The sequence below is a fragment of the Leucoraja erinacea genome, chromosome 18, assembly GCF_028641065.1.
Source record: "Leucoraja erinacea ecotype New England chromosome 18, Leri_hhj_1, whole genome shotgun sequence".
In the NCBI taxonomy this organism is placed as follows: domain Eukaryota; kingdom Metazoa; phylum Chordata; class Chondrichthyes; order Rajiformes; family Rajidae; genus Leucoraja; species Leucoraja erinaceus.
The window spans coordinates 1,882,476-1,900,748 of record NC_073394.1 but is presented as its reverse complement, the minus strand read 5'-3'; the positions used below and the strand labels follow the sequence as shown (position 1 = coordinate 1,900,748).

Below are 18,273 nucleotides of genomic sequence, written 5' to 3'. Positions count from 1 at the left end.
CAAAGAAAAGGTCTCGTGCCGAAACGTCACCCGTTCCTTCTCTCCGGAGATGCAGCCTGTCCCGCTGAGTTACTCCAGCATTTTGTGTCTACATTCTAGGTTTGGCCTTTAGAGGTACAGCATGGAAACAGGCCCTTCGGCCCACCGAGTCCACGCCGAACACGATCCTACACACTAGGAACAATCCACAATGTTTACCGACGCCAGTTCACTTACAATCCCGCACGTCTTTGGAATGAGGAAGGAAACCGAAGTGCCTGGAGGAAGCCCACGAGGTCACAGGGAGAACATACAAACTCCATGCAAACAGCACCTGCAGTCAGGATCGAACCAGGGTCTCTGGCGCTGTGAGGCTGGGCAGCTCTCCCACTGTCGTCCCCCCTATGTTCGATGAAATATTTTTACTGCATGCATCTCTGCATTGCCTACAAAACGTACGAGAGGACGTTTTTATTCCAGTGGCCACTAATTTTAAACAGCATCATCCGATATGATGATTTGCGTCATCCCACGCTGCAATTGTTAGATCTGCGTCTGAAAAGTGAGATACACAGTGAATGCATAATTTGTGATTATTGATTGTCAAAACTTTATTTCAGATAGATCTAGCATATTCTGCTGGCTCTCCCTACCTCTCCAGACCTCCCCTCCATAACATTAACCGTTTGATGGTAGACAAGAATGCCAGAGAAACTCAGCGGGTGAGGCAGCATCTATGGAGCATCTATGGAATAGGTGACGTTTCGGGTCGAGACCCTTCTTCAGACTGATGTGGAGATGGGGGAGGGGCGGGAACCACTCTACTAGTTACATCCTTCTATAAGGTTCGTCAGACATGATTTACCTTTCATAAATCCATGCTGACTTTGTCGAATGATTTCACCACTTTCCAAATGTGCTGCTATCCCATCTTTAATAACTGACTCTAGCAGTTTCCCCACTACCGACGTTAGACTAACTGGTCTGTAATTCTCCGTTTTCTCTCTCCCTCCCTTTTTAAAAAGTGGGGTTACATTAGCTACCCTCCAATCCTCAGGAACTACTCCAGAATCTAAAGAGTTTTGAAAAATTATCACTCGTCGGTCTGGAGAAGGGTCTCGAGACCCAAAACGTCGCCCATTTCCTTCGCTCCGTAGATGCCGCCTCACCCGCTGAGTTTCCCCGGCATTTTGTGTCTACCTTCGATTTTTCCAGCATCTGCAGTTCCTTCTTAAACTGTGCGATGGTGATGTGTAATGCAGACGCCATCTTGAACAAGGGCCTCGACCCAAAATGTCACCCATTCCATCTCTCCAGAGATGCCGGCCGACCTGCTGAGTTATTCCACCTTCTGAGTTCATCCTTCACACCGTATCATGAAGTCTTACATCACACACAAAGAGGCCCTTCGGCCTAACTCGCCCATGCCGACCAAGATGCCCCATCTAAGCGAGTGCCATTTGACTGTATTTGGCGCATATATCCCTCGAAGCCTCAACCACCCCCACCGGCAGCTCCCACCACTCTCCGAGTGAGGAACAACTGGTGAAGAAGGAGAAAGAAAAATGCTTAAAAATAGATCCATTTATTTCCACCCAGTGAGGTATATACGGGGTTATTGATCAGAGTTTAGTGTGCAGACACTGAGCACAGATGAGTCACAGATCAATACCCAGTCCTTCCCACTCAGCTCCACCTACATCAGGCAGAATGCACTCACATTAAACAACACACTTGGCACACACACGCATCACGCATTCCCAGAGCTATTTAGAAGCAAACATGCCCTGCAATTCAATAGGTACTGATTTTTTTTTTTGAGGTCTGCCGTGACAGATTTCACTGGGCAAGGAAGCCTCCAACATTGCTTCTAAGTTTCTATCAATTAGGTTTAAGAAGGAACTGCAGATGCTGGAAAATCGAAGGTAGACAAAAATGCTGGAGAAACTCAGCGGGTGCAGCAGCATCTATGGAGCGAAGGAAATAGGCAAAGTTTCTGCTGCCTCACCCACTGAGTTTCTCCAGGTTAGCCGGGAAGTGGTGTTAGGTAAATTGAATGGATTAAAGGCCGATAAATCCCCAGGGCCAGAGAGGCTGCATCCCAGAGTACTTAAGGAAGTAGCCCCAGAAATAGTGGATGCATTAGTGATCATTTTTCAAAACTCTTTAGCTTCTGGAGTAGTTCCTGAGGATTGGAGGGTAGCTAATGTAACCCCACTTTTTAAAAAGGGAGGGAGAGAGAAAACGGGGAATTACAGACCAGTTAGTCTAACGTCGGTAGTGGGGAAACTGCTAGAGTCAGTTATTAAAGATGGGATAGCAGCACATTTGGAAAGTGGTGAAATCATTCGACAAAGTCAGCATGGATTTATGAAAGGTAAATCATGTCTGACGAACCTTATAGAATTTTTCGAGGATGTAAGAGATTAGTATACAAACTTAAAGCACATGGTATTGGGGGTTCAGTATTGATGTGGATCGAGAACTGGCTGGCAGACAGGAAGCAAAGAGTAGGATTAAACGGGTCCTTTTCACAATGGCAGACAGTGACTAGTGGGGTACCGCAAGGCTCAGTGCTGGGACCCCAGTTATTTACAATATATATTAATGATTTGGACGAGGGAATTGAATGCAACATCCCCAAGTTTGCGGATGACACGAAGCTGGGGGGCAGTGTTAGCTGTGAGGAGGATGCTCGGAGGCTGCAAGGTGACATGGATAGGCTGGGTGAGTGGGCAAATGCATGGCAGATGCAGTATAATGTGGATAAATGTGAGGTTATCCACTTTGGTGGCAAAAACAGGAAAGTAGACTATTATCTGAATGGTGGCATATTAGGAAAGGGGGAGATGCAACGAGACCTGGGTGTCATGGTACACCAGTCATTGAAAGTAGGCATGCAGGTGCAGCAGGCAGTGAAGAAGGCGAATGGTATGTTAGCATTCATAGCAAAAGGATTTGAGTATAGGAGCAGGGAGGTTCTACTGCAATTGTACAGGGTCTTGGTGAGACCACATCTGGAGTATTGCGTACAGTTTTGGTCTCCTAATCTGAGGAAAGACATTCTTGCCATAGAAGGAGTGCAGAGAAGGTTCACCAGACTACATCTCACCTTTATATTTGAATTTCGTATCACTGACCATGAGGTAATATTCTTATTTATTAGTTGTTTCATTACAGTTTACAAAGATTCCAGCAAATCAAATTTCATCATGCATTCCTTCATCGGCTCTGTTTTCATGGTTTGATGTGTGGAATGGAACTGCAGATGCTGTTTACACTGAAGATAGACACAAAATGCTGGAGTAACTCAGCGGGACAGGCAGCATCTCTGGAGTGAAGGAATGGGTGACGTTTTGGTTCGGAACCCTTTTTCAGACTGGGATTGAGGGAAAGGGAGATAGAGACATGATACGGGTAAGGTTCATAGTTTAATGGCAGCTCGGAGCTTTGCCGACCGCCCGCGAGGATTTTCCTGGATTTCCTCCGAGTCGGGAGTCAATACTTTCTTCTGGATGCTAGACCAGCCCAAAGCTTTCATCTGCGGGAGGCAGGTTCCAACATTATCCTTCTCCTTCCTAAGCCCTTGCCGGATCTTCTGCCTGGCGCTTAGGTTGGGGCTCTCGGAAAAAATCGATGTTGTGCAGGAAACGTTTGACCACGCGGTCCTCGAGTGAGTGGAACGTCAATGCGACCAGGCAGCCGCGGGCTTTCAGGAACGTGTCGGCTGCCTTCAGCCCTTGGAGCAATTCATTCAATTCGTCGTTGACGAAGATTCGCAGAGCCTGGAAGGTTTTGGTCGCCACGTGTGCCGAGCGATGAAGCAGGTCTTTACGTGCGTACGTTGCTGCACCTGGAAATGCCCCTGAGAACCCAAGCACAAAAAAAAGTTTCAGGAACGGTTTTCTCCCCCCAAAAGATTTCCACCACAGTATCGAACCCAATAAGCGAGTCGTCAAATGACACAATCTGTAGCCTCCTTTTGCTGCGGTATTTTATTTAATGCACATGTTTAATCAATAATGTTTTCTTTTCTTTTTCTTTTTTGTATGGCTTGGTAAATATTTAATTAGTGTTCAAATGTAAATAATTTGGTGTACATATAGCGGCTGGTGTACATATAGCTGCTAAATGTGTATGAGATAATTACAAGCAGTTGAATAAGGGGTGGGAATTTATAAGCTTTGGCTTCTTCCTGCTCCTTTTCGGACACATGATTTCATTTATTTATAGATATTATAGATACTTTATAAATATTTTTGTTTTGTTTTTGGTATGCTGTTTCACACTTGCTTTTTATTCTTTTATTCTGTTCGAAATAAATTAAAACAAAATAATAATAATAATTAATGTTTAATGGTTTATGTGTCATTCCTAACTGTCACTGTATGTCATGTTGTCACTTGCGAGCGGAGCACCATAGCAAATTCCTTGTATGTGAATACTTGGCCAATAAACTTATTCATTCAAGTGCGTCATCAAATGACAGGACGGAGAGCTGGTGTACCCGCCCTCCGACAGCATTGTATTTGTCGAAACAGGGCGGGCCACGTGAAGGTCACAATCTTCCACCCCAGAGAGCTGGTGTGCGAGGCAACTCATGGACAGTGTTTACATTCCTCTAGTATTTGTTCATGTAAATATAGTGAACCTAAAGTAAAATGCTATTAGTGCTTGAAATCTGGATATCAAAACAGTACATGTTGGAAATACTCAGCAGGTCAGGCAGCTTATTTGGAGACAGATTGACAATTTACTACGATAACTTTTCATTATCTGATCCGTTGCGGATTTTCAGCATTTTCCATTCACATGACAGCAAAAATAAACTTCTCCATAAAATATTTCTATTAAAAATATACAGGGGAACAAAGTATGTAATATGTGACGTAAAAAAAAAAGAGATCTTTATTTTACAAATTTAAATTAAATATCTTGCACATGCTGCAAAATGAATATATTGCACATATTGGTACATGGATAGGAAAGGTTTAGAGGGATATGGACCAAACACGGGCAGGTGAGACTAGCGTGGATGGGGCATTTGGTCTGCATGGACAAGTTGGGCAGAAAGACATCTTTCTGCATTGCTTGGCTTTATAATTCTACTAGACTAAGTGGGACCCGTTGGGTCCCAGCATCACACAAGAGGGCTGGTCCCCCAACGCAATATTCCACCTCGCCACCAATTCCAATATTGGTGGCCAGTGGGAGGGGGGGGAGGGGCTTTCTGGAGCGCTAGTATGGGTGTTGTGCACTGAAGGGACTGATTTTCCAGAGGGCTTGTATGGATATTGTGGGAAATTCCATTTCAAGCAGGGTGCAAGGCCACTAAAGACAGCGAGTCGTGACCTCTCTCCTCCATCTTGCGGAGACTGAGCCACGCCCACACTTCCTGGTTTTATAGTTCCTCCACCTCCCATGAGAAGGGGCGTGGCCCTCATGGCTTGATTGACAGGAGAGAGAATCTCAACATTTTTTAAACACTAATAACTCTTTTATTTTTCATCCTCAGCACCTGATGAGCGAAAGGACACTCTGAGTAAGAGGGCCAAAAATCACAGCCGTACGTGGTAGCGTTTTTTCTAAAATCAATATAAAGCGTAAACAAGAAGTGGTCAAGATCAGACTGATAATTATATAGGTGGCAAGCCAGCTCTAATTGGGCAAGGCAGCGTGCTTTTTAGCACTTTCAAAACCAAAGGCAACACAGCTTGCTTTAGCACTTTCAAACCAAAACACACTTTTGCATTTTCGAAATACGTTTTCAAACCACAATAACATGGAAACATAGAAAATAGGTGCAGGAGGCCATTCGGCCGTTCGAGCCAGCACCACAATTCATTGCGATCACGGCTGATCGGCCCCTATCAATAACCGGTGCCTGCCTTCTCCCCATATCCCTTGACTCCACTAGCCCCTAGAGCTCTATCTAACTCCCTCTTAAATCCATCCAGTGACTTAGCCTCCACTGCCCTCCGTGGCAGGGGATTCCATAAATTCACAACTCTCTGGGTGAAAAAGTTTTTTCTCACCTCAGTCTTAAATGACCTCCCCTTTATTCTAAGAATGTGGCTCCTGGTTCTGGACTCGCCCAACATTGGGAACAATTTTCCTGCATCTAACTTGTCCAGTCCTTTTATATGTTTCTATAAGATCCCCCACATCCTTCTAAATTCCAGTGAATACAAGCCTAGTCTTTTCAATCTTTCCTCATATGACAGTCCCGCCATCCCAGGGATCAATCTCGTGAACCTACGCTGCACTGCCCCAATCACAAGGATGTCCTTCCTCAAATCAGGAGACCAAAACTACACATAACACTCCAGATGTGGTCTCACCAGAGCCCTATACAAGGGCACTGCCAGGTCAGTAAAACCACTCACAGTTTCGTAGACATGTGTTCAGTGTTATTCACTGCTCAGACTGAGAATTGCAACCTCTCGCTCCTCCATCTTGCAGAGAACTGAGGCACCTCCACACTTCCGGGTTTTATAGTCCCTCCGGAAGGGGTGTGGCCTTCAGGAGAGAGAATCTCAACATTTTGTAAACACTAATAACTCTTTTATTTTTCATAGATGGGAAAAACCCTCTTGTTCTGCACAGCGGAGGGAGACTCTGAGTAATATGGCCAAAAATCACAGCCGGACGTGGCAGCGTTTTTTTCTAAATTCCATATACAGAACAACCGGAACTGGTCAAGATCAGACTTTTAGTAATATAGATGACACAGTCATAACAAACCTCAGTATATATTAGGTAGACAAAAATGCAGGAGAAACTCAACGGGTGAGGCAGCATCCATGGAGCAAAGGAATAGATGACGTTTCGGGTCGAGACTAGAAACGTCACCTATTCATTCACTCCATGGATGCTGCCTCCCCCGCTGAGTTTCTCCAGCATTTTTGTCTACCTCAGAATATATTAGGTTCAACAAGTTTCATCACTCTGATCATGATAGTGTTCTTGTCGAGACAGGGAACAGCAGATGCTGGTTTACACAAAAAAGGCACAAAGTGCTGGAGTACTCCATCAGTTAGGACTCTTCTTCAGTCTGAGGAAGCATCACCTATCCATGAGTTCTGCCTGACCCGCTGAGTTACTCCAGCACTCTGTGAAACGTCACCTATCCATGTTCTCCACAGATGCTGCCTGACCCGCTGAGTTACTCCAGCACTCTGTGAAACGTCACCTATCCATGTTCTCCACAGATGCTGCCTGACCCGCTGAGTTACTCCAGCACTCTGTGTCCACTTTTGTTCTCATCTCCGGCAGAGAAGTGGCTGGGTTGCTAGTGTAAATGCCACGATGCCTACCTGACGACCCTTCTTCAGACTGACGTCGAGACCCTTCTTCAGACTGATGTGGAGGTGGGGGAGGGGCGGGTTCCCGCCCCTCCCCCATCTCCACATCAGTCTGAAGAAGGGTCTCGACCCGAAACGTCATCCATTCCTTCTCTCCAGTGATGCTGCCTGACCCGCTGAGTTACTCCAGCACTCTGTGAAACGTCACCTATCCATGTTCTCCACAGATGCTGCCTGACCCGCTGAGTTACTCCAGCACTCTGTGTCATTTTATAATAATATTCTTGCTGTTCCAACAGCCATTAATTTCCTGTCGACAGGCAAGGTTGAGATGCCAACTGTGGATTATTACGAGCAATTTTACTCTCTGTGATAGCTCACTGCAATGAGACATATAACACACTCATTATTATGACTGGCAGGAACTGAATCAGATAAAACCCAAGACTGGCTGGATAAGAAACTCACTGAAAATACTACGTTTGACAAAACCACTCATTCTTTTGCAGTGTATCATTATGTACTGATCAACTGAATAAAATGAAACACATCAGCTCCGTGAAACATCTTGAAGAGTCGGGAGATTTTTTATTCTGTAATTTAATAACTAGTCCTTTTGTCCTTGCAGCTTCCTTTCAGCACAAGAGGCCACTCAGCCTCTCAGTATAATCCTATCCCCCAATAGTTTTGCTGCAACATCTTCTTTCTTACTGGGTAGGAAGGAACTGCAGATGCTGGTTTAATCCGAAGATAGACACAGAGTGCTGGAGTAACTCAGCGGGACGGGCAGCATCTCTGGAGAGAAGGAATGGGTGACTTTTGGGTCGATCCGAAACGTCACCCATTCCTACTCTCCAGAGATGCTGCCTGTCCCGCTGAGTTACTCCAGCTTTTTGAGTCCATCTTCTTTCTTTTAGTTTAGTTTAGAGATACAACGCAGAAACAGGCCCTTCGGCCCACGGGCTCTGCTCCGACCAGCGATTAACCCCGCACAGTAACACTATCGTACACACAATAGGGGCAATTTTTGACTGAGCCAATTTACCTACATACCTGTACGTACATACAGCCTTTGGAGCGTGGGAGAAACCGAAGATCTCATGGAAAGAAACAAACTCCGTACAGCCAGCAGCCGTAGTTGGGATTGAACGATTGCAAGTGCTATAAGGCAGCAACTACCACTGCGTCACCATGCCGTCCAGTATCTTACTGATACTCTGATTTTGCCTCATCAGCCAGTTGCCCTGGGGATAATTGACATTAGCCAATTTACCAAACCCCTTGCGTGTCCTTGAGGTGTGGGTGGAAGCCCGAGCACCCAGGACGAACTTAACTATGAAAGGATAAAAAAAAGAACAAAACCAAAAAATAATAGTATCTCGACCAGCTGGATGACAACAGGGGGCTATTGGAAGATGATGGGATTGGTCAAACATTTCTAACTCTGCCATGAAGGTCTGATAAACGGATGACTTTTGTCGTGCAGATAGACACAAAATGCTGGAGTAAGTCAGCGGGTCAGGCAGCATCTCTGGAGAGAAGGAATGGGTGACGTTTCAGGTCGAGGAAAAGGAAAAGGGAAACGAGAGGTATGTAGATAGATATAGAACAAATGAATAAAAGATATGCAAAAAAGTAATGATGATAAAGGAAACAGGTTTGTTGGGTGAGAACGAGAAGCTGGTGCGACTTGGTCGGGGGAGGGATAGAGAGAGAGGGAATGCCGGGGTAACTTGACGTTAGAGACATCAATATTCATACCACTAGGCTGTAAGCTGCCCAAGCAACTTTTGTCATGTCAGTTAATGTTTTAGGTTTATTATCATCACGTGTACCAAAATGGTGAAAATCTTTGATTGCATGCTATCCAAACATATCAGATATACCATACATAGAAACATAGAAATTAGGTGCAGGAGTAGGCCATTCGGCCCTTCAAGCCTGCACCGCCATTCAATATGATCATGGCTGATCATCCAACTCAGTATCCCGTACCTGCCTTCTCTCCATACCCCCTGATCCCCTTAGCCACAAGGGCCACATCTAACTCCCTCTTAAATATAGCCAATGAACTGGCCCAACTACCCTCTGTGGCAGAGAGTTCCAGAGATTCACCACTCTCTGTGTGAAAAAAGTTCTTCTCATCTCGGTTTTAAAGGATTTCCCCCTTATCCTTAAGCTGTGACCCCTTGTCCTGGACTTCCCTAACAAGGGAACAATCTTCCTACATAGAACTTAGATACAATCAAGTCAAACTCAAGTACAACAGGTAGAGTAAAAGGGATGATACAGAGTGCAGTTGGAGTCCTGCAGTCATACAGCAGAGAAACAGGCCCTTCAGCCCAACTTGGCCATGCTACCAAAGTTGTCCTACCTGCCCTCCTTTGGCCCATATCCCTCTAAAGATTTGACAGTTGTGAAAGCCTATTCTGGAACTGCAGTCGGGTGGACATTTGACTTCAAACAAAAGTTAGGTTGTTTGAAGGAAAATAACTTAAGTATTTCTGTAAAATCTAAAACTGCAGCTGATCCATAAAAGGAATAAAGAAAACTGTTTGACATTCCTTGTCCCTTTAGACTGGGTCTACTCAATATCTAAATTACTGCACCATTATAGCTGTAATTTGCTTTGCTCTCGAGTCTGAAACACTCAAATCTCCCAAGTAGCTAAAAACGGTACCTTCTAAAAGATTAATTCAGTCCAGAGAGGAATGTTTAGGCATTCTGCCGTAGAACCGACAGAGCCCTTTGTGTAAAATTTCAAAAATGATCAATGTCTTGACGTGGTTCACCAATGCTTTTTGGGGTATTGAGAGCAGTCGGGTTATTAAATCCGACAGCCATGCTATAGGCTTGCCGTGGGATCCATTAAATATTTCAAAATCATTTCTATCATTTAAACACAAGATTAAAAAATGTTAAGGATAACACATTTAACATTCCACAAGCTGGCCATGGCCTTGGTTGAGTCCCACCACATGCTCCCCCCCCCCCTCTCTCCCATCTCTGGATCATTAGCATTAGTCAGTGCCACAAGGCATCTGTTGGGTTTGAAGTTGACTGAATTGAAATTCAATGAATTCTATGAAGAATAATTAAAATGTGAAAAACAGTCACTTGTTCCCAGTTTTTGTTCTACAACTTAGAAAAATGACATGTACAGTATCTCACTGAAATCGTTTATCAGTAGAACCATAAAACATTTGGATATAAATTGAATTTACGCATTTCATCTGGTTTCAATCTAAATCCTGCATCATTTGTGAGGGTCGGGATTTTTGCTGTCAAATCTTCCACAGATGTCTCTGAGCTGCACCCCAGAACCAACAGGAGAATTACTTACCAAATCGGTCACAATCTCAGAGGTGATTTTATTTTCTCCCACTATTAGATATGGATATTTTAAAGGCAGAGATAGATAGATTCTTGATCAGTACGGGTGTCAGGGGTTATGGAGAGAAGGTAGGAGAATGGGGCTAGGATAGAGAGATAGATCAGCCATGATTGAACGGCAGAGTAGACTCGATGGGCCGAACGGCCTAATTCTGCTCCTCGAAAGTATTAACTTATTACCAGTCTAAAATAGCCAAAATATTGAATGTTCGGTCATAGAGTGATAAAATGTGGAAACAGGCCCTTCGGCCCAACTAGCCCAACACGTCCCACCTGCCTGTGTTTGGTCCATAACCCTCCAAACCTATCCTATCCATGTACCTGTCTAACTGCTTCTTAAACGTTGGGATAGTCCCAGCCTCAACTACCTCCTCTGGCAGCTTGTTCCATACACCCCACCACCCTTTGTGTGTAAAAGTTACCCCTCGGATTCCTATTAAATCTATTCCCCTTCACCTCGAACCTGTGTCCTCTGGTCCTCGATTCCCCTATTATAACATAGCTGTTATAACATGGCTTATAAATCATGAACTCTTGCCAACCGAGGGCAGCGGAATTACAGGTATTTGAATACTGGGAACCCAACATTCCGCCACTGGTTCTGGGAAGAATTACTCATTGCGATAAAACGAAGGTATTGATTGAAAGACAGCCATAGACGCGGCATGATTCATGTTCAACTGTGAATATTGATTCAGTTCCCTCCATCTTTCGCAGCTCAGTAAAGGCCCATGAGGCCATGTGATGACGGCATAAGGCAGAGCTGATTAAGAACAGAAGCAAATAAAGAAAGGACAGAGTGCTGGAGTAACTCAGCGGGTCAGACAGCATCTGTGAAGAAACATAGAAATTAGGTGCAGGAGTAGAGGCCATTCGGCCCTTCGAACCTGCACCGCCATTCAATATGATCATGGCTGATCATCCAACTCAGTATCCCGTACCTGCCTTCTCTCCATACCCCCTGATCTTTGGCCACAAGGGCCACATCTAACTCCCTCTTAAATATAGCCAATGAACTGGCCTCAACTACCTTCTGTGGCAGAGAATTCCACAGATTCACCACTCACTGTGTGAAAAATGTTTTTCTCATCTCGGTCTTAAAGGATTTCCCCCTTATCCTTAAGCTGTGACCCCTTGTCCTGGACTTCCCCAACATCGGGAATAATCTTCCTGCATCTAGCCTGTCCAACCCCTTAAGAATTTTGTAAGTTTCTATAAGATCCCCCCTCAATCTTCTAAATTCTAGCGAGTATAAACCAAATCTATCCAGTCTTTCTTCATATGAAAGTCCTGCCATCCCAGGAATCAGAACATGGATAGGTGATGTTTCTGGTCGAGACCCTTCTTCAGACAGGCAAGGATGCTAGGGCTGATCATACTCATTGTGTCGTAGACCCTTTGACCCAGCTCATCCGTTCTGACCAAGATGTCCCATCTAAGCTCGCCCCACCTGCCTGCATTTGGCCCATATCCCTCTAAACCTTTCCAATCCATGTACCTATTAAACAGTATTTTTAAAGTTGTTAAATGCCTATTAAATGCTGTTACACCTTTCAATAATTGCTTTTATGGAAAAAGATCAATGACTCTGATTAAACTATAGCAAACACTAAAATGAAAGGATTCTGTAAAAGTAGTGAGCCTTTTTGCAAAACATCTGTTTTCCATTTCAAAATAAAATGAGCATAAAGGTTAGCAGGTTGACAAAAATGCTGGAGAGGTCTCGGCCCGAAACATCGCCTATTCCTTCGCTCCATAGATGCTGCCTCACCCGCTGAGTTGCTCCAGCATTTTTGTCTACCTTGGATTTTTCCAGCATCTGCAGTTCTTTCTTAAACATGAAGGTTAGCAGGATATGTTTCAGCAGTAATTTACCTGGCATTCCATCACATTTCTTTACCTATAATTTGTAGGGTTGCCACTGAGAATGTTCTACAAATGTTCCAGTCTGAATGATCACTTAAAGCTGGCCCAGAACATATGTTTTTACCACAAACAGTTTGTCTGGCTTGAGGATTAACCGCTTCTCGGTGGCAAAGACTTGCTTGGCTTGAAGACTTGCTTGGCCCCTATCACACAGACCAGACTTCCTACCATCGATTCCATCTATACTTCACGTTGCCTCAAAAAGCGGCCAGCATAATCAAAGACTTGTCCCACCCCGGACATTCCTTCTTCTCCCTTCTCCCTGCTCCCTTACAGCAGAAGGTTCAGAAGTTTGAAAGTGCACACCACCAGACTCGGGAACAGCTTCTTCCCCTCTGTAACAGAGTCCTGAAACACCCACCCGTAAGCTAGGGTGGGGTCAAGGAAGGAAAAAACGTTCACTTCACGACCCTGTTTCCACCACCACTCACAAGAAGCGACAAGACAAGACACCATTGTGTGCAGATGCCGAGAAGTTTGTCCAGCTCTGGCTCAACAACTTCTAATCTTATGCATGGACTCGATAAGAAGAAGAAGATAAGCTAGGGTACCGTTATTCACATTGGACTTTGGGAGATGGTCTTGGAGGGGAGGATGCTCCTCAAACTGCAGAGGATCCTGGACAATACAGCTCACCCCCTCCAAGACACACTGGTCAACCTGAGGAGCACCTTCAGCAACAGACTGGTCCCACCAGCACAGAACGCCACAGGAGATCCTTCTTCCCAGTGGCTACCAAACTGTACAACTCCTTCCCCTTCTGTCGTGGGGTAGACTGAGACTGACCCACCCCCTCCCCAATCCAATCTTTGCACATCCACAATCCTTTCCACTAGTCACTTTAATTTCATGTTTCATGTATATTTTGTGTTTTATGACTGTCGGGAGATCAATTTCCCTCCTGGGATTAATAAAGTTCTACTGTATCGTATCGTCTAAGAAACTGATGCTCCACAATGCTGAGTTCCCCCCTAAAAAGGGTCTCGACCCGAAACATCACCCATACCTTCTCTCCAGAGATGCTGCCTGTCCCGCTGAGGTACTCCAGCTTTTTGTGTCTATCCATTGGAACCAATCCCTACTTCACAAGCCACATATACATGGAGTACCTACTGGTACAAGATGGGAGTGACTGATGCAAATAAAATCTATGCTTATTTAAACGTTCAGTGTTGTCGTGCTAACAGACGTAATCGTTTGTACTCCTGTTGGAAAAGTCAATACCAGGGTTCTGTGAACTCTTACTCAAATTGAATAAAATACATGAGGAGCCGCAGAATTGAGTGTTAATGTCCAAAGCCGTGAAGCTCATTAATCCCCATTTTATATCACTCTAGAGTTCTCAATATAACATATAACAATTACAGCACGGAAACAGGCCAACTCGGCCCTTCTAGTCCGTGCCGAACACTTACTCTCACCTAGTCCCATCTACCTGCACTCAGACCATAACCCTCCATTCCTATCCCATCCATATACCTATCCAACTTATTTTTAAATGTTAAAATCGAACCTGCCTCCACCACTTCCACTGGAAGCTCATTCCACACAGCTACCACTCTCTGAGTAAAGAAGTTCCCCCTCATGTTACTCCTAAACTTTTGTCCCTTAATTCTCAAATCATGTCCTCTTGTTTGAATCTTCCCTACTCTCAATGGAAAAAGCTTATCCACGTCAACTCTGTCCATCCCTCTCATCATTTTAAAGACTTCTATCAAGTCCCCCCTTAACCTTCGGCACTCCAAAGAATAAAGACCTAACTTATTCAACCTTTCTCTGTAACTTAGTTGCTGAAACCCAGGCAACATTCTAGTAAATCTCCTCTGTACTCTCTCTATTTTGTTGACATCTTTCCTATAATATCAATAGCAGGGGAAATTGTCTTAAAGTTTGATCTTGAATCAGGGAACAAATTCACTCTGCTTGCTCTCTATCAGATTATTAAATGGATTGAATAAAACGAGTGCACTGTGGCTATGCTGTTCAACAGTGCAGCTCTCTCTCTCTCTCTGCTGGTTCACATCTCATGATAAAGTGATTCACATGGAACCTCATCTTAATATATCTGATTGTTCCAATGAGAAGACAAGAGAGAGAACCAGGCGAGATGAGGAGCTATGGGAAGGTTTCTACAAGAAGACAACATTTTCTTCCCAGTTACAAGTGGCAGCATCTTGCAGTAACTCTATGGTTGATGACTCATAGAAGCTACCTAGAGATTTAATGACACTGTTTGAATCAGTTCTCCTTCAGAACTTGTAAACAAAATGTTTGGACATATGGCATTGTCATAAATATTCACCAAAACACACGGCATCTGATGTGCTTTTCTATCATTTGAATGTTAGCTGAATATCTAACCATCTTCCCAATGAAGGGCCAGTTCTACATGCATGTGTTTATATTGCAGACTGTAAATAGATGGCTAACTTCATAGATGCACTGTGTGGAGGAAAGGACTGCAGATGTTTGTTTAAATCGAAGGTAGAAACAAAATACAGGGGTAACTCAGCGGGACAGGGCAGCATCTCTGGGTCAAGACTGAGACTGAAGAAGGGTCTCGACCTGAAACGTCCCCCATTCCTTCTCTTCATTAGTTTCACTCTTATTCTCATGCTTTCAAATTTCATGACAGATTTCATATCAGTTTACAAGTGACATCAAACGCTGTGACTATTAGGCACTGCATGCACGTCCTGTTGTCAAATTATGTGTTGTGATAATCCACAATGAATGATTGAGGTACAAATCCAAGACAGCAATATAGTGGGCTATATATTGGCTCTATAGTGGGGGGGGGGGGGGGGGGGGGGGGGGGGAAGCTGTATTGGACAATATAGCTCACCCCCCTCCAAGACACACTGGTCAACCTAAGGAGCACCTTCAGCAATAGACTGGTTCCACCAAGATGCAGCACAGAACGCCACAAGAGATCTTTCTTCCCTGCGGCTATCGAACTGTACAACTCCTCCCCCTTCTGTCATGGGGTAGACTGACTCCCCTTCCCCAAAATCTTTGGACACCCCCAATCCTGGACTTCCCACTCATCATTTTAATTTCATGTTTCATGTATCTTGTTGTGTTTTATGACTTTGGAAATCTTCAAGTAATGCACAGGGAAGATTAAAGTTATATAAGATTTAACCCTGACTTTTCCAGTTAGAAAAAAAATACCGAACAGTCTGTGAGATTTTCTAAGCAGACAAAATAGTGCCAGGCTTCCATAGAGGATTCTTATCGATTCCATTGTCGCCTAACATCGACAAGCTTGTGCATGAATGGTAAAGGATCACACAGCCTGTGAAGCACTGGGCTCATGGGGTTTGAAGTGGCAGGAAAAGGAAGCATACTGTCAAATGTTGTGGAAATTAAGTTTATGACTCATGTTTAGTCCCCTAGCATATGCTGAGTTTCCACAGTCTTATTAAAAACTAATAACTTACCGACTGAACATATTTATTCCCTCACTAAAACAATAATGTTTTTTCCCCCCATCTATGTCCAGAACTCATTAACATTTAAGGATTTGGACACCTTGGTCGTAATGCAAAAGCACAGACAATTACATCCCATTGCAAACGCAAATACTTCATGAATAGTCGACAGATTTGTGACAATTTTAAATTAACAAGAAGCAACAAATTCTGATCTAATTCTGCTCAACCCTTCAACTAAAGAACTCCAACACAGTGGTGGGATAGACAAGTCGCAAGAACAAGCAGTCGATGGACATGTGGAAATCTGCAGTCATTAACCTGAAATGTAAAACTCAAATCTACTCAAACTGAAGACGTGGGCGACGAGATCTGCAAAAGCAATTTCCAAATGCAGATTCATAAAACGCAGACTCTAATGTCACGCAAGTGGTAAGTTTGCAAGTAGTTGAAGGGTCGGGATATGCAGAACCTGTGGACTAGCACGAGAAAGCGTTATCGTATTATAAAAGCCACACGCATGTGTGGCAACTTCTGACGGCTGTGTATCAAGCCGTCTTCTAAGCTGCAGACATCAATGCTATTTTACTTGGTAGGTCGTGCTGATTTCTGCTGCAAAAAGGTGATGAATGAGAATGTGTTTGTTTGAAAACACTCATCTTTTTTTAATAAGATGCCGCCCAGCAAACATCGCAAGAAATCATCAGCCCTGATTTAGAAGAACATATTACATACTGATCCCATGGCTACTGTGAGTTAACTTCCGAATGTCAGTCTCATTTGTTGACTTGTTCCCACTTCCAAAATAAAACTCTGACATCAGAGGCATAATGCACAGGGTGACTCCCTGCATGATGTACGGTACAAATAGATCCCACTGGGACTTTTCAGATTAGTATTTTACTTCCAGATACTGGCTGGAATTAATGAGGGTACCTGCAACTATACCGGCGAGCTGCTGAGTGCGGGTGATGGGATAGATACTGCGTGCCTGTACAACTGCTGCAGCTATTTTCTTTGCGTGCCTCTCCTCTCCATAGATCCGTAAGATGGACGCAAGTGAGTGTTGATCTAAGGCATTCACCACGTCAGCTGCGCTGGGCATGTCGGGGTACCTACGCACAAGAGCAGCCAATTAATTTCTTTGACGTCATTTTCATTGACAAGGGGTGAAGCTTCATAGAGCAGAGAGACAGAGCTGAAACGCACACGGCATACGAGGATGTTTGAGGTTCTTTTTAGTAACAGATGGTTAAAATAAAACATGAAACTAGATATTTTGCAACTCATTCTTTCAACTCTTCTGATCTGAACTTAATTAAACCTATTTTTGTTTAAAGTCTCCAAAAAATAATTGCAATTCTAATTTAGTCTCATAACTAAACATATTTAATATCTAACAAATTATAGAAATATTACTCAGCAGTTCTTTAATAAAAATGTGCTTTTTTAAAAAACTGAATATTAGACCTGAAGTAAAACATCTTAAATAGGTATGGATACTCAATGTATAGTTGCTAATAAATTTTAAATGAAGCCAAAAAATGTATGTGTTGCAGATCCGAATAGCAATGTAAATACTTCAGCACAGAGTCATTTAAAAATGTAAACTTAGATTTTGCTGCTGCACATAAAAATTACTTACAATATAAAGCTCAACCTTCTGACATTGAAGTCAGTATCATCAATTCGACCAAATCTTGGAGATTAGTCTGATGAAGATAATCCCGCCCAGGGATAATTGGGTTAACATATGAGGAGCATTTGAAGGCTCTGGGCATGTACTCACTGGAGTTAAGAAGGATGAGGGGAGGGGGGGGGGGGGGGGGGGGGGGGGGGGGGGGGGGGGGGGGGGGGAACATGGAAAGGATGTCTCCAGCAATGGGAGAATCTAGGACCAAAATAAGTCTCTGAATAAAAGGGACGTATATTCAAAATGAAGACGAGGAGAGATTTCTTTCGCCAGAAGGTTAACCACCAAGTCCAATTACTAACTAGCAATTTCAAATTACACGAGTACTTAAAACGGCAACCACTGTTCTGGAAAAAGGTCTTGTGGACAGATGAGATGAAGATTAACTTATATCAGAGTGATGGCAAGAGTAAAGTATGGAGGAGAGAAGGAACTGTCCAAGATCCAAAGCATACCACCTCATCTGTGAAACACGGTGGTGGGGGTGTTATGGCCTGGGCATGTATGGCTGCTGAAGGTACTGGCTCACTTATCTTCATTGATG

At 43.9% G+C, this 18,273-nt stretch overlaps 1 protein-coding gene across 1 annotated transcript in view; it reads right to left on the bottom strand.

Moving 5' to 3' along the window:
- Nucleotides 1–2,438: 2,438 nt before the first annotated feature.
- mettl15 (methyltransferase like 15) overlaps nt 2,439–18,273 on the bottom strand; it is a 47,060-nt gene continuing 31,225 nt past the window's right edge. Inside the window, 3 exon segments of the mRNA XM_055649149.1 lie at nt 2,439–3,610; nt 3,612–3,844; nt 16,973–17,151. Of these exon segments, the coding sequence (XP_055505124.1) occupies nt 3,404–3,610; nt 3,612–3,844; nt 16,973–17,151 (619 nt within the window). The 3' untranslated portion in view covers nt 2,439–3,403.